The 24606-nt window shown below is 36.2% G+C and overlaps 1 protein-coding gene across 1 annotated transcript in view; it reads right to left on the minus strand.

Moving 5' to 3' along the window:
* The window catches only part of ATP13A3 (ATPase 13A3), an 80038-nt gene that overhangs the window by 53616 nt on the left and 1816 nt on the right, over positions 1-24606 (minus strand). The window contains exons 3-7 of the mRNA XM_055084601.1: positions 10141-10198; positions 4080-4178; positions 3465-3638; positions 2412-2594; positions 2031-2101 (exon numbers count right to left, since the gene is read on the minus strand). Coding sequence (XP_054940576.1) covers positions 2031-2101; positions 2412-2594; positions 3465-3638; positions 4080-4130 — 479 coding nt within the window. The 5' untranslated portion in view covers positions 4131-4178; positions 10141-10198. The remainder of the gene's footprint in view (positions 1-2030; positions 2102-2411; positions 2595-3464; positions 3639-4079; positions 4179-10140; positions 10199-24606) is intronic.

Raw genomic sequence — 24606 nt, forward strand, 5'->3', positions numbered from 1 at the left:
TGATGAAATACAGTATATTATCAGGGATATTCACTTCAAAATCTGCTTCAACATTTTTACCATTCTTAAACTGAGAGACAATGTCACCCAAATAAAATATCAATAAGTTGTCAACTACTATAATACTTAAATACCTGTTAATATTACAACTATATGGTAAAAGGGCAGACTATATATACTACTTTATTTAGGAATTTTGATAATAGATCTAACTTTAGTTGGATAAAAATTACCTGTAGGCATGCATCCCCTTTGTCAGTCCTGCACTATGCTTTTCATAAATTGACGTACAAGAAACACCTTCATCCAGTCCCCTAAATAAATCCAAAGTTTTTACTTTAAACAAAGTTTAAAATATCCAAATTTCTCAATGCCTCATTTTTCTATATTCCTGGTTTTAAAGTGTGACTTCCTTACAAATAGAAACCCCTAACAAAAACTGAGATATGGATGAGAATTTTTAAATCTCCAATTCCTAAGATAAAACAATAATGAAAGGTCTAAGTCTCAAATGTGGCAACTTCTAAATTATCTAATGTATTACATAATAAGATGGCTCTCAATACTCAAGTTTATGTAACAATATTATTATCCTTTAAGTCTGTGCCAAAGTTGTAAGAGCTAATAATTAATAAAATTAAATGACTAACTCAAGAATTCCAAACTAAAGATGAAAAAGTTTTTACTTTTTATCTAGTTTTCCCTCTTCAATTTTTAAGCTTCACTCTAAGAAGTCCTACTCATTTTTCTTTCTACAAAAGCATCAATCTAAATCCTTCCCTCATCTAATACATACTGAGAAGTGCTGAATCTGTATGAGTCACAGGCAATGTCTAAAATCTGTAACAATTAAAACTGGGATTCAACTAGCGTATCTACTTTCTGCCACAAATGTCTTAATTATGCTTATTTTAACTGAGATGCTATTCAGAAAAACTCTAAAGAGAATCTAACACATCATTTAACTCCAATCCTTTTCTACTTTTTTCGGATAGAAAAACCAAGCTCCATGATCAGCTGCTATCACTGGGATAAGTTTAAATTCTACAAGTTGGTATGGTTGGCAAAGGCTACACAGCAAATATGTTTGACTCTTTTTTCCCACTGAGGTTGACTACTTCTCCAAAGGTAGCAGGGATCAGCTCCAAGTCAAAATTAAAAAAAAAAAAGAAATGACAGTTTATAGGCAGTGTTCTATAAAGAAAGCAATGGTTCTTAACTAGGAATGGTCTTCAGAAGTAGGCATGTGGAATTGCCCTGCTCCATTCGAGAATATACCAATTCTTTAGTGTCTGAGGAACAAAATCCAGGCATGAACATTTTAAATGTTCACAAGGTGATTCTTTTTTTATTGTTAATATTAAGAATTCCTTTGCCACTCTCAAGCAACGATACTTAACGAGTGTTTATAATAATCACTTTAACAGCAATAAAAATAGAATCCTAGTTAATTTAGTACTTATATCATTTGAAGCCTCCACAAAAAATAAATTTTAAAGGATTATTCCAATCTGTCCTACCCAAGGCTTAACTTGTTTGATGATGTCCCATCTTTATCCACATATTAAAGTGAAATTTATGTTTGTCTATCACTCCATCCCTCAAGTACAAGTGGATGGAACTGTCAGGAAATTGAGAGGTGAGACTTCAGATACTCTGACAGGCTAAAAGGTACACTAGAAATTCACTTTGAGGCGAACACTCAAAAAGAAAAAGAACTGACAGACTAAAAGGTATACTCAAAATTCACTTTGAGATGAATCCTCAAAAAGAAAAGGACTCAGACTGGATTTTGGGAGCATACTGCTTCTAACTTTAATGTAAATTTTGCCAAGGTACAAGTTGCAGATAGGATTTATTCTAAAATGGTTATTAAGTATTCAAATAACACCAAGGAGTTATTAATGAACAAGTGAATGAAAGTTATGTAACAAAAAACCTCTTCAATTTTATGTAACACTAAAATGAATTCTTTTCTAGCTAAAACATTATCAAGATACTCATAATCCAAACAAAAGAAAAGTACGTACTTTAAGAAAACAAAATTGTGAAGGGTATCATTCCAGAAGTATTTTACACTATGGTGGGTGAAATAACGAATCTGTAGAACATACATAAAGGTTACATCAAAAAGCATTATTATCACTTGTTAACAATTAAGTTTACTAACACAAATTTAGGATATAGTGTAACAACTATTAAAATTAAAGCAATCACATGTGACATGTAATCTATTTCTTCTAGTAAATAACTAAACTGTGTTATATACAATGATAAATAGGCATTTTATATGCATAGAATTTTATCTCAAACAGAAAAAACTGCAAGTACAAAATTACAGACTATCTGTAATAGTATAAAATGTAACAATTCTGGTTCTTAAAGGAAGTTTGAGACTAAGATCATAATACCTGTTGTGATTGAGGCTGTGAATATTTATTCATCTCAAGCCTATTCTCTTCAGCCAGATTTTCAGTTAAGTGAACTGCATGGCCATTTGAAACCTTATTAGCCATAGATTTTGGGCTTGAAAATGGGGGAGTTTCCAGAGAAAGAAAGCGAATTTTTGCACAAAACCACATTCTGAATTCATCCTTAGAAGAGAAAGGAATAAGGATAAAGAGTCAATTATGCATATTACATAACCATATATATTTGGTTTCCATTCTTTACACGATATATTATTTACTTATCTCTAATTGAGAAAGTCTCACTTTCTACTCACTAAATGTTAAACCATTTAGAAATACTAAGATGCATAAATTCAAACATGGAGTGCTTTCAACTGCTCACCATTTTATATGTCATACTTCTCTGAGAGGATCTCATAGAAGATCATAATTTCTTAATTTATCCAACTATATACTGAGACTAGATACTAAAGCCTCTTCTAAAATGCTTCCAATTAGGATTTTAAAACAAATCCTAGGGTGCAACAGCATCGCACAGTAGAAGAGATCTGGGATACAGTCCTGTCAAGTGACCTTGATAGACCAACCACTGATCCAATCTCTCAGTGCATCAAGAACTATAAAAAAGGGTAGATGTGATCATTTTTAAGGTTCCTTTAAAGTCTAATCACTGGGATAATAGTCACTTCAAACACAGATGCTTTAGAAATACTAGGATTAGTATTCCTCATTGTATCCTAGCAGTCACGTTCTCTTCGTATTTTTTTTTTTTTTTTTGCGGTACGCGGGCCTCTCACTGTTGTGGCCTCTCCCGTTGCGGAGCACAGGCTCCGGACGCGCAGGCTCGGTGGCCATGGCTCACAGGCCCAGCCGCTCCGCAGCATGTGGGATCTTCCCGGACTGGGGCACAAACCCGTGTCCCCTGCATCGGCAGGCGGACTCTAAACCACTGCGCCACCAGGGAAGCCCTCTCTTCGTATTTTATTTTGAATACACACAAAGACATTATTTTACTCCTCAAATAATCAGCTACAAGTAAACACGTGGACTTACAGTAGTCCTCAGCAGCACCACTTCACAGTCTTTAACTGCAGCTCTAATACAGGTTGCCTTTACCCGCCACTCGGGCATCCAATAGAGGAGCAGGAGAAGAAAGCCGCCAGTACACACCACTCCGAGAGAAACTATGGCAAGCTTCCAGCGACACAAATTATAGCCATAAATCTCCTGCATGGACATAGTGATTACACATCAAGTGACATGAGAGGTAAATTTCAAAGTGACAACCCTATCTTTCCCCCCACATACTACCAACAGACTTGAGTTTTATTAAGCTGACTTTAAACATTTTTTATAAATGGAAAATTAGAAATTTTGCATTTGGGATATATTTAAGCATTAGCTAATGTAACTTCTTAAGTTATCAAATGAAAAAACATATCTCTTTCCTCTAAGTTTTAACAGTTCACAAGTGAAACAGGAACTATACTGGAACCAGAGGTGTTACATAATCCCAATTCAAAAACACAGTCAGAAAGACGAGAGCACACTGATTTAGCTGTTGTTTTATTGTATTTTAGTTTAGCAGGTTTTTTAAAATATACTTTTCTACTTCCCTAGAAATATAACTTCTCCACACTTTATAAGTATATTATAAAAGCTGGTTACCATTTCATCTTCTTGACCCTGGTTGATAGTCTTTCTTTCTTCTTTGTCCATATCTACTATGGTTGGAAAGGTCTTGTGCTTCAGAACAATTGAAGATAGCTGAGGGAAAGAGGAACAAATATTAGAACATTATCTTGTACCTTGATAGACTATATCTGATAGTAACTTCATACTACCAGATTTCTTGTTTTGATACAAGTTTAACTGATATTTAAGTAGTCACTAAAGTGCTGATTCTCATGACATTTTCAATGGTGTGCCAGTTCTTGAAACTGCCTGGCTTACTACTATCACAAAACTTGGCATATTTCATTAATTAATTTATACTGGCACTAGCCTTGCTACAAAGCCATTTAAATTCTGAGAGAAACTATTACTACAGACTCTTCCTTTTTCATTCCCCAGACTCATCTACTGAGCACCTATCACATGTATGGCAATTGCTGGGTTAATCTCTAAGGCAGGTGTACCTCTATTGGAGACCACTCAACTGACTATCTCACTCTGATGCCAAGTCCACTGAGCAATCTTATTGTTCCTGACTACCCATAATGCTTGTGTAGGAAAAAATTCATTGAGCCCACTGACAAAAATATTTTTCCTGTATTAAAAAACAGATTAGGGCTTCCCTGGTGGCGCTGTGGTTGCGCGTCCGCCTGCCGATGCAGGGGAACCGGGTTTGCGCCCCGGTCTGGGAGGATTGCACATGCCGCGGAGCGGCTGGGCCCGTGAGCCATGGCCGCTGAGCCTGCGCGCCCGGAGCCTGTGCTCCGCAACAGGAGAGGCCACAACAGAGGGAGGCCCGCGTACCACAAAAAAAAAAAAAAAAAACAGATTAAATTCAAATATTAGACATTCAGCCACACATTAAAGAGAGTTGCAAAACGTAAAACAATGCCAGTTTTCTCGTTTTTGTTTTTTTTTTTTGCTTCTGGAAAATACATATATTTTTGGAAAATATGTTACTTAACATGTAGTATCTATTACTGTTCTATTAAATTAATATTCTTAAAGATCTATAAAAACTAATGTGGCGATAACAGGTATAACACACATAAACAAAAGCTCCTTAGGGTTCACAATAGTTTTCAAGAATGTAGAAGGGTCTGAGCCCTGAGCCCAAAGAGTTTGAGAGCCACTGCTTTAGACTAGGCTGATCTCTGCAGAACACAGTGGGAATATTACCTCCCTCATTCCAGATGCCGTACCTCCACTCATCTATAGGGTGTATAGCACAAGCCTGACACATGGTAGGCACTCAAAAAATACTTGCTGAATGAATGACCTGATAAAGAATTTGTGCTAAGACAGCAATAGCCACATGTAATGTTTACATGATATGAATTAATAGCAAAGTAAAAGCAACTGCAGTATTTCAAGTTAATCCCTCCCCCATAAGACTACTGAAATCTCCTGATTTATGTCATCAACAAAATGACCAATAAAAAATATTGATGCCTCCTGAATGGGCACTCAAAGTTTCTCTACTTTCTGGTAGCCCTGAAGACGGGGTTAGGGCTAGGTAGAGTCAGGGCTTTCCACAGAAATAAAATGCAAGAGTTTGATTACAAACAAACACACACACACAATATATTGGACTCAGTGCCATCTTGGAAAAAAAGCCTCAGACGTATCTTGTTTCTCAGAGGAAAACAAGACACATTATCATACAAAACCTTTTAGGCAATTTAGTAACAATTTCTTCTCAGTCTAGGGTACTGTTACAGCCCTGAAAAGTATAGTACTAGAGTCATCCCACCATTGTAAGACTGTTCCATCAAACCAATACAACTTGAGGCAGCAGTTATTCTCAAGGGCTATACACCTGCTGCTATAGACTTTGGGGAGAATTAGCAAGTCCAACCTCTTTCCCTGTAGAAAAGATCAGCTGTTGTTGCCTGAACCTGTAAGGTTTAGTCCAATCCTGCAAGGTTTCAAATGTGCACATGCCTACCTTCAAAGGGTAATAAGGCAAAGGAACTCTGCCCTGACACTGTCCCCACTAAAGAATCCAGCCTGGGGTTCTTAACCTTTAATCCGTGGTTCTTCCTTAAGTTCTGGACTGTGTCTCAGGATCATCACTCAGGATTTACCGTCCTTTTTAACAACCAAAACATATAATTCTGATCCCCATTTCCCATCACCATCTAAAATATGTTTCTCGAGGGGAGGAACCTCTTCAAATTCTTAAATAGAGAGTCTTCTGCTTCCAACCAAGACTAGCCCTCCTAACTAAAACAACAAAATGAATAAAATGTATAAAACTATACAGTCTTCAAGGAACTGGACGTCAATGAAAGAAACTGATACAAAAATGGGTGAGCTCTACAACTGTCCCAGTTTACAAACTGAATAATTTACAGGATGCAAAAAAAAAAAAAAATGTAGGACAGGAAACCCAGGGGGAGCCCAGCAATCTTCCTGAGTTGAAGAGATGAAGCTGGGAGTCTGGGCAAGCACCAAAGTGACTGGGTTTGCAGGGCAGATTACCAGAGAAGAGATATGTACAGAGAAGGAACACTGAAAATCTGCAAAGTGGTCCCTTCTCAAGTCTTCAGCTGAATACTGATCAGCACTTGTGTGTGAGGAAACTACCAAGACCAGGGGAAAATCCACCCAAAAGGTTTAAGGGGAAAAATGCATCAGGGCTCACACAGGGCTGGGAAGAGTACCTGTTCCCACCAATCAGTGGGAAAACCTCATTAGCTGCATGAAATCAGGAGGAGTACTCAGAGGGTTTTGCTTCAGTAGTGGGTTCAAATTAACCTGAAACTAAAAGCTACTCTGATCCTGCCTAACAAAACTTTTAAGACTTGAAAGAATAAAATTGTTTCCAAGTAACTTAACTGCTTCACAGAACACAGCCCAAGGAGATTTATAGGAATACAAAATATCCAGTTAGAATGTCTGATAGCCAATTAAAACTTAACAGGCTTGCAAAGAAGCAAGAAAATATGACCCACAATGAGAAAAATCAATGGACAGAAGAGGACCTAGAACTGACAGAGATAATAGAACTGGTAGACAAGGACATTAAAATAACTGCAAAGGAACTCTGCCCTGACACTGTCCCCACTATAGTTCACATGTTCAAAAAGCAACTATAGTTCATATGTTCAAAAAGCAAGAGGAAAGATTGATCATGTGAAGCAGAGACATGAAAAATATAAAAAAGAACCAAATCGAACATAAAATAAAAAGTACAATGTCTGACATGAAAAACACACTAGATGGGATTAACAGCAGATTCGATATTACACACAAAAAAATCAATGAACTTGAAGACATAGTAATAGAAATATCCAAAATGAAAAACGGAGAGAAAAAAGACTAGAGGGAAAAAAAAGCTAACATAACAGCATCAGTAAGCTGTGTGACAATCTCAAGCACCCTGATATACATGTAAGGCAGAAGGGAACAAAAAATATGTAATTCTATAATGGCCCCAAAATTTCCAGATTGGATGAAAAACTATAAACCCACGGATCCAAGAAGTCCAACTAACACTAACCAAAGAACATAAGAAATTAAACCAAGGCATACCATCATCAAAACCCATGATGAAAAATGGGTTTTATATATATATATATATATACACACACACACACACACACACAGACACATGTATATATATATATATATACACATGTATACATATATATGTGTGTGTATATGTATATATATGTGTGTGTGTATACATATATATATATTTTGAAAGGAGCCAGAGAAAAAAGACATATCACATACAAAGGAAAATAAATTAAAATGACATTAAATTTCTTGCTGAAAACAATGCAGGCAAAAAGACAGCAGGGCAACATCTCTGAAGTACTGAGAAAAAGAAACTATTCTGAGAATTCTATACCCAGCAAAAATATCTTCCCAAATCAAAGGTGAAATAAAAGTCTTTTTCAGATACAAAAGCTGGGAAAAATTCACCAGCAGTGAACCTACACTATTAAAAAAAAAAAATTGTTAAGGGAATTCCTCAGATGGGGGAAAAAAGATAACCGATGGTAATAAGGATCTCCACAAAGGATTGATGAGCACCAGAAATGGTAACTAAGTGGGTAACTATACACAGCAACAGCACAAAGAACATGGAGAAATGAAAGTACACTCTTATAATGCTCTTAAGAAAGTAGAAAAAGAACAGCAAGTTATACCCAGTGTAGGCACTTAAGGGAAAGACTAAAATTCAGAGAAGAAATAAATGAAATTTTAAAAAACAGAAAAATGATGAAAAAAAATCAATGAAACCAAAATCTGGTTCTTTGACATTAATAAAATTGATCATTTCTAGTTAAACTCAAAGGGGGGGGGCACAAATTATCAATATCAGGCATAGAACAGGAGACATCGCTATAGATTATGCAGATATCAGAAGGATAATCAAGGAACCAACAAACAACTTTACACAAACAAACCAACTTTTCTGCAGGTTTGAACTTACTTCCCAATTAAAAAAACTTAAAACTTAAAAAAAATATATCTTTATCAGTCAGGGGATGGCTGTGAGTTGACAACTGCTAAAGCTGACTTAAAAGCTGAGTGACGAAAAAAATTAAAATTAAAATTAAAAAAAGAAAAAAAAAGCTGAGTGATGGTCCATGAGAGTTCATTATACTCATCTTTCTACTCTTTAATATGTATAAATTGTCCATAATGGAAAAGTTTTCTAAAATAAATAAAAGCCATCCATTTGCTAAAATATGGCACAAATGAACTTATCTATGAAACAGATTTAGAGACATAGTGAATGGACTTGTGGTTGCCAAGGGGACGGGGGTGTGCGGGAGGGATGGATTGGGAGTTTGGGATTAGCAGATGCAAACCATCATATATAGAATGGATAAACAAGGTCCTACTGTATAGCACAGGGAATTATATTCAATATCCTGTGATAAACCAAAATGGAAAAAATATGAAAAAGAATGTATATATATGTATATATATATATATGTATAATTGAATCACTTTGTTATACAGCAGAAATTAACCCAACACTGTAAATCAACTATACTTGAATTAAAAAAAAAATTCACCCATCTGAAGTGAAAATAAAAGAAAAATTTCAGAGGATAGTCATTCCTGGCACCAAGGGATATGAATCTTCAGGACTCTGAGTCCCAAATCTACTGACTCAACCTATTATGTTCAGGTATTATCCATAAACTCTTACCCCTGGGTTTTGAATCTAACTCTTCTTCACTCGTGTCTTTCATCCATTGCCTAGAAATATAGATGTACTTCCCCACTTCTGGGAAATCTAAGTTTTCAATGTAGAATATATTTGCAGATAAATAAGCATGCTTTTTATAATTTTAGAAAAAGAACTACCATTAAAATTCAATGTTTTCCTTAATTCCATATGCTCATAACTATTTAAAATCTTTTCCCCAATATCTCTTGACAGAGTTCAAGTTAGTCCAAGATAACTATATTTTCATCTCATCTTCTACAGGTAAAAACTGACCACAGCAAAAAAAATACTCAAATTATTTTTAAATGAGCCATTACACATGGTGCACTGCCTACAACAATCTATGTTCATACTTTTCTAAATACAATTCTTGACCGTATTATCTCATTACTCTTTTTATAAGTGTTATTTCTCTGAAATTTAACTTACTTTTTAAGGCAAAGTTCTTAAGTCTTACCAAATTTTACCAAAGATGAAATATTAAAAATACTTTAAGTAATTCAAATTAAAAGTTGCTCTAAAAGTCACCAATTATTATTCTCTATAAACATATTATACTTCATAGGAAATTACTAAGAATTCACCCTTCACATAAACTTTTAGTAAAACCCAGTGAGACAACTGCAACAGCTTACATTTAAAACATATACATACCATAAATGTATAAATTTTAAAAACATGTACATATATAGAAAGCCCTTAACATTTTTATGACATCATGAAGATAAAAATCTATATAACATATTTCAAAATATATTACTTATCAAGATGAAAATATATATTAAATACTATTCTACCATTTACCCAATTCAATATTTAAAACATTAATATCAAACTTCTAAAATCCATTTAACTTACAGAAGTGTAACTTCCGGTGGTTTGCTTGAGGGCATGTGCTTTATAATCAAGTCAATTTCTAGATCATAAAAAACAAAGAAATTTTTCTTACCAATAGCACTGTATCATCATTCCTTCCAACTGTTGATATTAGCAGAGCTTTCAAAAGCCAGCTCTTAATAACAAAAATAAAATGAAACTAAGCATAAAAATCCATTCAAATGACAATTTTCTGCCACATACTTGTTTGGGTTCTTTTCGAACTGTTTTCAAAATGACTAAGACATTAAAATTTAGGATTTTTTAATGCTCCAATTTTAAATGGGTTTTCAGAAGATATACCTTCTGCCATCTGACTGCCACTGCAGAGCTATTACTTGAATAAATCCTATCTAGCTAGCATACTGAAGTCCCAATTCCACGGTGCATGACTGAGCCTTGATGTTATCTAAATAGCAAGCAGCTTATAGGCTATTGTGCTTAACCAAACCCTTCCTTGCATTTACAATGAACCTGATTTTTTTGTGTGAGTAAAAACAGCAGCACAGGACAAAGTGAAGCTATCAGGAATAAATCACACAAAATCTAATGCTAATTTTTGTGAAAGTTAACTCATTTTTTCACATTATGTAATTAAGAACCATTTAAGGTATAGTCTTAAATCTAAGAGTCAGATCTCATTTCCTAAAACAAGATGAGCTGGCCTTAACAAGCATAAAATCCCCACACCTAAGACATCTTTGCTTCAAACCTGAGTTTCGCATTAGCTGTAACAATATTATAGTATACATGGAGGGTTTTCTTTGAGGATACTCAATGTATGTGCTTAGATTTCCAAAGTAGGTAATTTTATGAGGTGAATTAGGGAATGATCTGCCACTCAAGTAAAACCTCAAGCAAAGTAAATTCTGAATAAATATTTTTAATTTAATTTTTTACTTCTGTTGGTATTTGCCAACTTCAGGGAAACTGAAGTTAAAAAAATAAAATTAAAAATGTACTATTCAATATTTGCAAAACTAAATAAGTATTAAAAATTCTCAAATGATATTTTTTATAAGTTTGGAACATGTACTTCTAAAGTTTAAAAAATTAAAACTGCACTAAAACTTCTGGGCCACCTTGTATTGCTGAAAAACAAAATGAATCATCCCACTTTATTTTGTAGTTCTAGGTTTTTTCCTGAGAATTAAACATACCTATACATGTTAAATAAAGATTTGATAAACACACCTTTCAGAACCAAAAAGCAAAGTGTGTTTTAAAGATTCTGAAGTATAAACAGCAAAGCCAGCATTCTGGATAATTTCATCAATATTTCAATCAATATTATTTCACTGTCAAATCTGTAGCATCCACAGCAATTAAGATGACCTTCTGCAATTCAAAAGCAGTTCTACCTTTACAACTGAAATATGCCCTATTAATATAAAATCCTAACTCTACTCACTGTCCAACCTTAATTTTAGTATTTATACAAATATTTGTGTAAAAAGAATGACAAACTCTCAATCTCCCAACAACAGTAACCAAACTGTGACAACTTTATGAGGGCAAAACTTAACACTTCAAGTCAGCTCCTAACAATGAGAATGACATAATATAATTTAATGAATACATGGAAATTTTACGAGGATACCAGCTAAATCTTAACAAAGCTCTACTCAATACCCATTTTATCACTTCCCATCTTGAACTTTCTCTTATAATACATGCTTTTGTTTCTGTGTTTAGGCTTAAGGAAGACCATTGTATCCAATATACACCAAACTAAAACTGTATTTACATTTGTAAAATGCAGTCTTTGTATAATTATTTTTTTTTGTAAGTTATAAAACAATGTGATAGCTGTAACAAAATAAGTTATAATTAGGAAAGATAATGCAATTTTCTGTCTTAGGGTCAATTCAAGAACATTAAGAGTCATAACCTAACCTGTACTATAACATATGTGCATACATTTTTATCACTTTTGTTATATACGCTATTTAAAGAAAGAAATCAACCCATTTATTTAGAGAAACCCCATGTGGTAAGACTATCATTAGACAAAATAATGGCTTTGAGTATTACAGTCAATTGTACAGTATTTAATCAGTAAAAACTGGGAGAAGGTACCTTTGGACTGACAAATGGTATCTATGCTTTATTCTCATTATTAAAAAAAGGAAATGAGTAAAAATATAATTTATATACAGCATAATTAAGTTTGCATAATTAATTAAGTTTGTCTACTTAATATGAATGAGATTTTTTTTCATTTATTCAAGTTACTTTGAGCTTAAAACTTTTATACTTAAACCTTCCTCATGTATGCAACTTTCTAAAACTCCATACTCAAGGACTGAGAGCTATGAAAGCATTATAATTGCTAGATTGATTTCAAAATCTTACCATCTATTATGAAAAATGCTACAGCAGACAACTGAAAGCAGTAGAAAGGCTCACTGTGATAAGACCAGTCCTCAAGAGTGAATATTCAAAACTGGCAGAACCAAAAAGGCCTCAAAAGAAAACTGGCACCCACCCCTAAGACAACCAAAGGATGAAAATATCTGTAAACTGGTGATGTAACTATCAGGGGTAACAGTGTGTCAGGATGGGAATGAGGGAGACTTTTGTGCTCTTTGAATGCTTTCACCATCTATGTGCAATAATATTTTAAAATAGTTAAAGAAAGAAAGGAAAGAAAGAAGACTGAGCATATATACAGAATTCTAATTCTACCACACATGGCCAACTGTGGGCCTGAACTTGTAGGAACCTCCAGATGGTCTCTATCAGACCATTCCACTCTCTTTGCCTGGATGCACTCTTATTGTTATTTTACCCCAGACAAGGTAAAGTAGCCATTTTGAAGGCTCCTTTAACAAGCATATTTCAAGAAAGCTACAGTTAGCTATTTTTATTTTTGTCTCCTCCATATTTTGGCTCCACTGAGGAAAAGTACTAGCCAGTGATACAGCATAAGCAACAGCAAATTCTAAATTATTTTATCAAACTAATTCATCTATAAGCATTAAGTGAGCATATATGACATGTTCACTACTATATTAGGAACAGTAGGAGATATACAACTTTATCCCAAAATACAAAAAAACAAAACAAAAACAAATGAAAAGAGTACACAACTCAAGAATCAGCTTCAACTTGTTCTAAAATGTTACTTAATTCAACATGAACTATTTTGCAAGTTCCTTCACCCATCCTGGTTTCAACTTCTCCACTAAAATGAGACGGTTGTAATATTGGGTTGGCCAAAAAGTTTGTTCGGGTTTTCTGTAACATTTTACAGAAAACCCGTACGAACTTTTTGGCCAACCCAATAACTCATGATTTATTCCAACCATGAAAGTTTCTGAGCTACACAAGTATCGCCTGTGTATATAGCCTTCTCTTGCACTCTTTCACCACTAGGTGACGTTCCAACATTGGTAAGAAAAGAGGCTGACAGTTTTCACAAGCCTTAGCAAGGCAATCACTGATCAAGAATGATTAAAGGTAAGAAATTTTATATAGTTTTTTTTTTAGTACCAATGGAAATACTAATAAGAGAAAGTAGGAGTTGCCTATAATAGAACTTCTATTTCATATGTCTCAATGGAAAAATAAGACATGGCAATAAACATAAAACATATGATAATGGGAGGGAAAGGCAGGTATATTATTCCCTTTATAAAGATTACTGCCAAATTCACAATCGTCTGAAACTAGAATGTAGGGCTCTTATAATGCTGTAGAACCAGGGAGGGGGAAAACAGTAACAATTAAAGAGCACATGATCCTATTAGAAAACAAGATGAGGTAAAGTATGAAATTATGTGATAAAACATTATTTGCCTATTAAATTGGCACACACACAAAGAGCACCTTTATACACTGCTGTTAAGAGTGCATCTGTACTAGCTTTTTGGAAAACCAACTGACAGTATACAAAAATTTAAACCTCCTACATACTTTGATCCAACAATCCGAATTAGAAATCCATGTCACATGTACCTATACATGTATGTTACCCCTAACAGTTTCTTCAAATTCCTCTCTGCATTGTTAGACTTATGAAATAGACTATAAAAGTTTTGTGCTTTTTTTTTCCTTTAGGGGTGAAAGTGGGTACCTACAAACAAACAAGCCTAGCTGAAACAAATGAGAGTATTTTAAAACACGCACAAAAGAAATTGTGTGCCATGGGCATTTAATACAATAGGAATTGACAAATCAAGAGTTCTAATAACAGGGTCCAGTGGTTAAGAATCCACCTTCCAATTCAGGGGACACGGGTTCGATCCCTGGTCAACCCTGGTTGGGGAACTAAGATCCCACATGCCGCAGGGCAACTAAGACCACGCGCCACAACTAGAGAGCCCGTGTGCCACAACTACTGAGCCCGTGCGCGCTGGAGCCCACACACCACAACGAAAAGCCCGTGCACCGCAACGAAGATCCCGCGTGCCGCAACTAAGACCCAACGCAGCCTAATTAATTAATTAATTTTTAAAAAGAGTTCTAATAACAACTGTATAAATAAACCAAATTGTTTGTTTGTGCCTAAGTCCCCAAACTAAAAGTTACACTTTTAGGGGTAAGGGATTAAGAGGTACAAATTATTATGTATAAAGTAAGTTACAAGGGTATATTGTATAACATGGGGAATATAGCCAATATTTTATAATAACTATAAATGAAGTAAAACCACTATATTGAATCACCATATTGTACATCTGTAACATATAATATTGTACATCAACTATACTTCAAATTAAAAAGTTACACTTTTCAGAGGTAAGGTAAGGGTTTTTGTTAAGCAATATATATACGAATGTTCCTTCCATTTTAATGCAAATTAGTGACTATTTCTTCTAAAATGTAATGCTATTAATCCAATCCCTAATAACTTGTTTGACATTTCAATCAGCAATTTAAAAGATGGTCTTTGAAATCTAAACATTCATTAATTCTAAGACTCGTATTTTCCACATTTTAGCATAGTTAAAATTGGGATGTAACTTATAGATGAAACCTTACTGTTGCAGTTGACAGGTAACCGTGGTGATGCAGTGATCAATGCATGCACACACTCAAAGGTGGTGTCAACTGTTTATGGCATTGTCATTTCAGTTGAGTAACGTGCATTATTGGCAGTACAATGCTGAGTTTAAATTGATTATTAAAAATATTCAAAAAGATTACACTGTAGTTGCATATTGAAACAAAAAGTAATCATTTGCACAGAAAAGTATCAAAATAGAGCAGCAGAGTGGAAAGGAAGAACTAGGATCATCAGAAGGGGTGGGGGGATAGGGAAGAGTAGAGAAGGAAAAAAAAAAGAGGGAACAACAGAAGAACTTTCCGGAGAATTATACTTCTAAATCGTCAGTATGTTAAGGAGTCACACATAGACTACAGATACGTTCATTTTTCTTATAACAACAAACTCCAAAATAATTTTTCTTCACTAACTCAGCATATGTCACTTCAGGATTATTGCATTATGCTTACAAGAAAACAAAATTAGTTTTACTCATGATCTATACTACAGTATGGTTCACATTTCATTTTTCCAAACATTATAAAGGCTCAACCTCAAAGAAGCACAAAATCACCAGGAAACCATTCTGTACAAAAAGTACAATCCTGCAAATTTCCAATTACAACTGATAGGCACTTGGATCAGCTTTTTTCAATTACGTGAATTTTTCTCCACTTTACTCCTTTTTCCCCAATTTGAAACCTACTCATGCTGATTCAGCAGAGAAAGGAAGTATAAAGGCCTTAACATCTTCATTCAGCAAATATTTCAATAATACAGAACTTTAAATTGCTATTGAAGAGGATAATGGCCTTACTCATGGTACAACCATCACAGAAATCTAAACTTCCTCATTTCCTACGGTCATTCTATAATCCACTATTCAGTATTAAAAAAAAAAAAAAAAAATCAATGTATTTGGGTACTATGTCAACCGTAATAATAGTGACTGACATTTGTAAAGGGATTTTTAGTTTACAAAATATTATCTATTTACCAGTTTTCAATCAATACTGTCTTTTAAAAACAAACAAAAAAAATCTTCACTTAACTAAGATTAGCATTTTTCACTTTCCCTAGAAAGTCAAGCACGGGGTGACTTTATATCGAAAAGCCTTACCAACAAATTAATGCAGACAGCACCATCCATTTTTCCAAAAATTCATTTGAAAGCAGCATGTACTTGAAATACACGCTTTCATACGGAAAACAGCGTAGGTTCCTAAGACAGCCCGCAAATGACCTTTTTACCTCTCACAATGCTGCTGAATTCTACTTCATATTACACTAGCCTGGGTGTTGAGGCAGGTAGCCAGGTTACCAAGCCTCTACTTCCTCTGTCCACTTCTTAATTACTAATATTCCCCAAGCCTCTACTTCCTCTGCCTACTTCTTAACTATTAATTCCTCCATGCTTCTCTCTCTGTAACAATATCATGGGCAAAGGGTGGCACCACTGGCCCATCTACAGTGGCAACCACCAATCAGTATTGTCAGCACTGCTCTCAGGAGCTCCAGACCCACGGATTCAAACATCTACAGTCCATGTTTGCAGACAGCTAAATTCAAATGGCTTGTTTCAACTTTCTTCCAAAAACCTGCCCTCCCACCTGCTGCTGCCACTACCAATTCCCTCTACTCCTTTAACGAATAGGACTTGCCTAAAAAGCCATGCCAGGAAATTGGAAGTCATCCTAGACTCCTTTCTATCCCACACCTTCTACATCCATCTGGGCACTAAGTCTTATCATTCCTACCTTTCTCAAACCCACCTCACCCCACCCTATCTGCACTGGCATGCCTCACCTTGGGTCCTGATCCCCTCTCCAGTCTCCCTCATTCTAATCAATATACGAACCTGATGTGATCATTTCTCTCTGCTTAAAATTTCAAGAGCTTCCTATTGTCTGCAGCAGCATTTCCCAACTAGTACAAGTCCCTCCAAAATAAAAAAATGTTAAAGGCACTGACTGCTCATATAAATTGAAGAAAAGTACTGCATTAAACAAAGTTAAGTAGCCCTCTTACCAGCAAGACTTTGGAAAGTCTTAAAACACACAATACTATTATGTGTTTGCCTACTATGGGAAACTGGGGCAAAAGAGAGACCCAACTGGGCACCAAGGACAAAGTCACAACTAATTGGGAGACACATAAAATCCTTCAGAACCTGGCCCTGCCTAGTTGTCAATACCACCTTCCATTCCTCAATGGTCATTATTTACCTCCTACAAACCTTACATCCCATCTATACAGAACACAACTTGCAGTTCCTCAAAGAGCCCTACTGATTCCTGATTCCATTCTTTTATATACATCATTCCTTCTGCTAAGAATGCCATTCCCTAACTTAGGCTGGCTGAAGAGCTCCTGCTGATCCTTGCAGCCCCTGGTCAATTATCTTCTCTACTAAGCTTTGATTGTCCCTTCCACCCCGCAGCAGACTTGTCCCACCTCTGTCCCTCCTCTACACGTGTCAGAGCAGTCAGCACTTGTCTCACAATATTGGGCTTACAGACTAAAAGCGGACTTAAAGTTGGGAAGCAGGCCAGCACCCAGTAACATAGCTGACTGAATCAGACAGGGCAAGACAGGAGGTGAATGTGAGGAAGGGGTAAAATCTTTCCTTCTTCAGGGCAAAATTTCACAACAAAGTAAATTTTGTTTTTGCCCTGCTCCCACATCTCATCCCTATGACCCTTTCCCTTTCCTGACTCTCCCAATACCCTCTCCCCAGGTCCTTAGTGACCTCACCTAACCTTATACAACCGCCACCACAAGACTATGCTCATCAGTATCAACTACTTCCTCGTCCAGTTCATCAAGAGTTATTCTTGGGGCTTCCCTGGTGGTGCAGTGGTTGAGAGTCCGCCTGCTAATGCAGGGGACACGGGTTCGTGCCCCAGTCCGGGAGGAGCCCACATGCCGTGGAGCGGCTGGGCCCGTGAGCCATGGCTGCTGGAGGATCCCACATGCCGTGGAGCGGCTGGGCCCGTGAGCCATGGCTGCTGAGCCTGCACTCCGCAACAGGAGAGGCCACAACAGTGAGAGGCCCACGTACCGCAAAAAGGAAAAAAAAAAAAGTTATTCTGTTCAGAAGTTAATACATAAATGGGTTACAGCTTCTCAAAGCTGGCAAATCTAAGATGAATCTCTAGGCAACAATTTATTTATTTATTTATTTATTTTGGGCTGCACCATGAGGCATGTAGGATCTTAGTTCCCTGACCAGGGGTTGAACCCGTGCCCCCCTGCAGTGGAAGCGTGGAGTCCTAAACACTGGACAGCCAGGGAAGTCCCCAAAATATTTTTTCTTTAAGCATGAAGGAGATACAGGGAGTGGGCATTACAGTTCTACCACTCAGAAAGCCTGGCCCATAAAAATGTGGGAGTCCTCCTGACTGAGTCTCCCTGCTGCCCAGGAGCAGCAGTGGGCACTAGTGGCAGAGACAGATGGAGCTGGTGCTATGGCAATCCTACGGATCACCCATTCTTTTTGGATTGAAAAGTTTTATTTGTTTTAAAGACCAGTGATGGTCAATTTTTCATTATTATGGACAGAAAGTCTCACCAACATGGTCACTGATGAACTTAAAACAGTGCCTCTATCCTAACCAAGTAATATCTTAAAATCCAACCCTAGACCATTGTTTGATTTAGGAAAAGGCAAATTAATTGAGAAAACCAAGATGTTGCCCAAGTACCCTTAATATTTCAAAATAAATCTGTAAATATTAAATTAGCATTCTAGAAAGAATCAATATGGTTTATCACTACTTCCTATTTCATAAAAAATCATGTTAGAATGTCATTGTCTACACGTGCCAAGTACATGCTAAATGTTGGAGATTACAAAGATTAAATTTCTAACCTCAAGAAGCCAAACCTAGGCTAGACAAGTAAGCAAACATATCAAAGCGGTTGCACACTGCAGTAAAGTAAGTACGGTGCAAGCACTGGGAGCAGGGAGAGGCACGAGAAGGGAGGAAGAGGCAGGCAAGGGACAGAAAAGCCTTCAGAAGAACTCTCCCTTGATCTAAGACCTGACGGGTGTGAAGTTCATCAAGCAAACAAGCAGTAAAAAGAGGGGAAATAAGAGAGAGATGGAATCCAAGTAGATGAATTACCATATGCAGAAGTGCTAAGGTGAGAAACCCCAGAAAGTGTCAGGAATACAAGTTACTTGAACTAGCTGGAGCACAGGATGGCCTCTGGGGAATGGCTGGAAATGGAGCTAAAAAAGATGGAACAGAATCAAGTTATGATGAAGGACCTTGTTTGATAAAGATATGGATTAACTTGTACGTGATGGAGATTCTGAACTTTTCTGAACTGAAAGAGACCCAAGGACATGCCAAGGGGCCAAATTCCCAAAGAATACAATAGGAATGGTGTGCAAAGCAGCAGTTCCGTGTTCCCTTGCTAGACTGTTTACCTCCAAGAAGGCAGAACTCACTCATCAACATATACCCAGCATCTAGCCCTGTGCTTGGCACAGACAGGAACTAAAAAAGTATCCAATAGTTAGATGTGCCAACACAATCTTAGGGCTCAACTAAGAGGCCCTAACCCAGCCTCCTTCCTTACTTACTGCCTATAAAACTCACAACTCTTATGCACTACAACAATTGGTAATTGCCACAACTTTTAAAGTAACATGGGGAAAGGTATGGGCTGCACCAGAGATTAGAAAGGATTTTGGGAAAACACACATTAACATGCTTTTGAACCTGACAAAATTCATCAGTTTTTCTACTCTTCTCACCAAAAACTGAAAAGAAAACAACTGTAGATTAGCTCAAAATTATTCACCAACTAATTCTAAGACACTGGTGATAACTATAAAAAGTATATTTTTATATAGGACCCATGGAATAAAAATCTATTTTAACTAACAATTTGCTAGACTAGTCTTTCAAGTAATTAAGTGCTACTCAGGCTACTAGCCTGCAGTACTTTACATTTCACTTAGTAAACTGAATTATATTATGATAATTAGCATGTAAGTAAGAACTCCATTCAGGCGCTTGGGAAAACAATAAGGAAAAAATATTTGGTCTACAAAGAACCAGTGACTACATTTCATCAATCCAAAGGCCAGAGAAGTAAAACAAAATTTCAAGACTTCTTTTTAAAGAAAAGATGCAGGCTTCCCTGGTGGCGCAGTGGTTGAGAGTCCGCCTGCCGATGCAGGGGACACGGGTTCGTGCCCCGATCCGGGAAGATCCCACATGCCGCGGAGCGGCTGGGCCCGTGAGCCATGGCCGCTGAGCCTGCGTGTCCGGAACCTGTGCTCCGCAACAGGAGAGGCCACAACAGTGAGAGGCCCGTGTACTGCAACGAAGAGCAGCCCCCACTCGCCGCAACTAGAAAAAGCTGGCGAGCAGCAACAAAGACACAACACAGCCAAAACAAAAAAAACAAAACAAACAAAAACAAAAAACATTGATAGTAGCTGAATATCCACCTAGAATTATAAAAAGTACCAACAGTGCCCCAATAATCCCAACTTTATTACTTAGCCCTTTAATTATGCTAGGTTTTTTGTGTGGTATAAAACACCCAGTATAACCCTAGGGAAATAGCAGATTTTCCTAAACACCTTATTTCTTTCTCCATTATTCAGTGGAATCACATCACATATGGATTTAATTACAATTCAACTATCTGTGCTGCAAGAAAAAAGAAAAACAAGAAAGAAAAATACTCTAAATAATGGCAGCAGGACGCTTGCCCTCACATCCTTGTCCCAGAGTGAGCATGCAACAGAGACTAAATCTGGTGTTCCTTGGTCAATCCAAAGCACATAACTGATTATGATTCCAGAAAAAAGTAACCTATACTGAGAGATGAAGAAAAAACTAGCTGTGAGAATTGAAAAACCATATGTCAGTTAACCAGTTTTCAAACTGGTGCCTTCCTAAATGACTTTTTCATGGGTAATTTTGAATACACAGGATTTTTACCTTAAATGAGAATGTAGGCCCAAAGCCCCTACATAAAAGGGGATTTCATTTTACTTAGCTGTTTAGATCAGAAAGAATTAGGAACCAAAATACTTGTCTTTTATATATCAAAATAAGTTACTAACGTATTTGTCATCCTACTTTACAAATAGGAAAAATAGAGCAATAGGGATGCTGTAAAGAAGCCATGCTAGACACATGTGGGAGCTGTGCCATGACTTATTTTAAAATAAACTAAAAATGTAATAGAAGTCTGTCAAGTGATCAAAATCAATCCTTTAAAGTTGGTTCTCAATAAGAAAAAAAAAAAAACCCACAAAACATACATCAAGTTTTGAGATGTGCCATTACTACAGAGTACAAACTAAAGACAAGGGTGAAAAGAACACCCAACTAATAGAAAGCTTCTCCTTTACCAACATGCTGTTACTTACCTCTCCAGACATCAGTTTCCCTTTCTATAAAAAGAAGGGGCTAGTCTAAATAACCTACAACCACTCAGCATTATTATTTTCCAATCTCATACCTCCTTATTTCAATGTCCAACTCATAAATTCCTTTGTGAAAAAAATAAACAACAACAAAAATAGAAGTCAATTAATCTAGCTTGCTATCACTGAGGCAGACCTGTCTTTCACCTCATCACCCAACAACAGATATAAATAACTTTTATTAATAATTTCTGAGAAAGATTATATAGATATCAGCGTGTTCCACATCATGTAATCAAGAAATTCAACTTTACAGTTAACTCACTTTTCCTGGAAATTATGCTTCTAATCTAACTAGTATCTGAGTGTCACTGGATATATATATATATTTTTTGGCCATGCTGTGCTGCTTGTGGGATCTTAGTTCCCCAACCAGGGATCAAACCCGGGCCCCGGGCAGTGGAAGCTCAGTCCTAACCACTGGACCTCCAGGGAATTCCCTCAACTGGTTATTTAAAAGCAAGATCCACAGTGAGTAAGTGAAAGAGTCAACAGAGAGAAATTTTGATTAAGAGATTAATTACAAAAAAAAAGAGATTAATTACAACTCACTTCATTCATCCCATCTTACATACAAAAAAACAGACTTCAAACACAGGGTACTACTTTCTTCCTGCATTCTCAGCTCATACTAGCGTTAGTGGCCTTTGGTGATAGATAAGGTAAAAGATGCACTTTCACTTGTAACTTCAAAGATACGTGCCTCTGGGAAGCTCCATTTTCATAAATCTATATGGACCCTTCCCTTGGGGAGACACATACATAAGGTACATAAGTCCTTTTTTAATTTGGACAGTCTCAAAGTTTGCTATTTGAGTTAATAATTTACCATCTTAGACCTAGCAAAGGCCCCAATACAAGCTTGTGGGTTGAAGATATTATGAGGTCTGGTGCTGGGATAGCTCTCTGGAGAGGTGGTCTATGGAAACTCTTCAGCAATCCTCATCCTCAACTTTCCTCTGTCTCAGATAATTGATTATCTGGACAGCTCTCCCTTTCCTTCATTCCACTTTTCTCCCTTCTTACTGAGGACCAAAAAATTATTTTCAACTCACCATTATAACAGTGACCGTTTTTTCCAGTTACCATTTATTCATAACATTTCACATTACCTCTATTTTTAATCTTACTAATACAAATGTTTTTAACTCAATTTTTATAATTACTAGTTACCATTAACTTCAGGACATTCTACCTTGTAATTGATACATACTTTTCTCCAGATTAAATAAGTCTAGAACCTTTTACTTTTTAACCTAAATCTTAAAATATGTAGCCCAATCCTGATCCTCTCTCATTTCTCTACTCTCAAAATATGAAGATCAACAACATTAAAGTAAGACTGTAAATGATCATTTCCTTGCTTCTTGCTTGTTACCTGGACTAGTTAAGTGGGTTAATTAGAATACGGTTTTGATGACTACAGATTTACTCTCTCCAACAGGCCAGTTGGCTTCATTTCACACAGAAAAACTATGTTCTAAAACCAAAGACTAAATCCCATCAGCTAACTCTTAGATCCAGATTTAACCAGATGAGCTATAGAGCACATTCAGAACACATTCCATCACTGGAACAAACCTTCTGGTTATGTATCAGGTAGATGTCAGACACTAGATTATCTTCCTTTAGCATACCACTGTGAGTTGTTTTAAGAATGTTGTCTTCAGTTAGTGATAAGCTGCTAACTCCTATTCAACTTAGGGTTCGTTCACAAGGTCCCCTGCTTAGGTTACCCAGTATACCAGGGAACAAAAGCCAGCTTTAGATGAACCAAGTAATCAATATCATTTTGAAATTCTACTTCTGTCTTCTAAGATTTTAGAAACTACAACCACCACCTCATTGTCATTCACAAGCATGAAGTTCCTATTTCCACCATCACCTAGACCAGTGGGAAAAAATACAAAAACTAAAGACAAAACTCCACAGCATGCCCCATTATCATTCATCACTGCGCATTTCCTAGGACTGCTATCCATTTTAGCAATAAAGTATATTCACATTTAAAACCTTATATTCACAGTGGTTACAAAACCACCATGCTAAACAAGCACAGCCCTGATTCAGTAATGGAATGGAAGGGGGAAAGGAATATTTACTATGTGCCAGGAAGAGTGCTCCTTTCTTTACATATGCTCTCAGCTAATCCTCAAAACTCTCTGATGTAAGTACTAGTATTCTCCTTTGTTAACTAAAAAAAAAGAAGAAAGAAGAAAGAAAAAGCAGAACAGGGAAGTTAAGCAACAGTATAAGGGACTTTCAACACAGCCAGAATCCTAGCTCTGTTACTGTATGTGACACAGAGGTTTCTATTTCTAGGTTTACCAGATTAGCTGCATGTGACTTTGAGCAACTTAACATCTCTGAACCTCAGTTTCCCCATCTGTAAAATGGGGTTTAAATGAGACAATTCACATCATGTTTAATTCAAAGCATAGTATACAGTAAGCTTACTCAATAACTATCAGCATTGGTCAAAGTCAATAGCTAGTTAAGAAAGTCAGATCAAACTCAGGTCTGATTCCCAAGTTCATGTTTCTTCTACTACAATATTCTGTAGCTGCAAACACACATTATTATCCACATAAGAATCCATACTTGAAATATAACAGATGGGAAACTGATGTTACCTAAAAGAAATAACTATTTAGGGCTAACTAAACCAACGGAAGGATTTTAGCTCTAATAACTAATAAGCAGAACCAAGTAGAAAACTCATCAGAAAATACTGTTTAGACATTCAGGTTATAGAGTTTTGTTTTAACTACTGTGAAACTGTTTTCCTATCTATATAGGAATTTATCCTATTTATCTCAAATCAGTTGTAAATTAAAACTTTAACAACCAAAGCTACCCCAAATAAAGCTTCCTGGTCAGCCTGGACGAAGAACTCTGCCCTCTTACTACATTATTTGAACACAGAGTCAAAGTGAAGCCTGTCAACTTTATTTTCAAAGTAAATTGCTACTTAATATTTTTATTTTTTTATAATTGTACT

The sequence above is a fragment of the Physeter macrocephalus genome, chromosome 1 (genome assembly GCF_002837175.3).
Source record: "Physeter macrocephalus isolate SW-GA chromosome 1, ASM283717v5, whole genome shotgun sequence".
Taxonomy (NCBI): Eukaryota; Metazoa; Chordata; class Mammalia; order Artiodactyla; family Physeteridae; genus Physeter; species Physeter macrocephalus.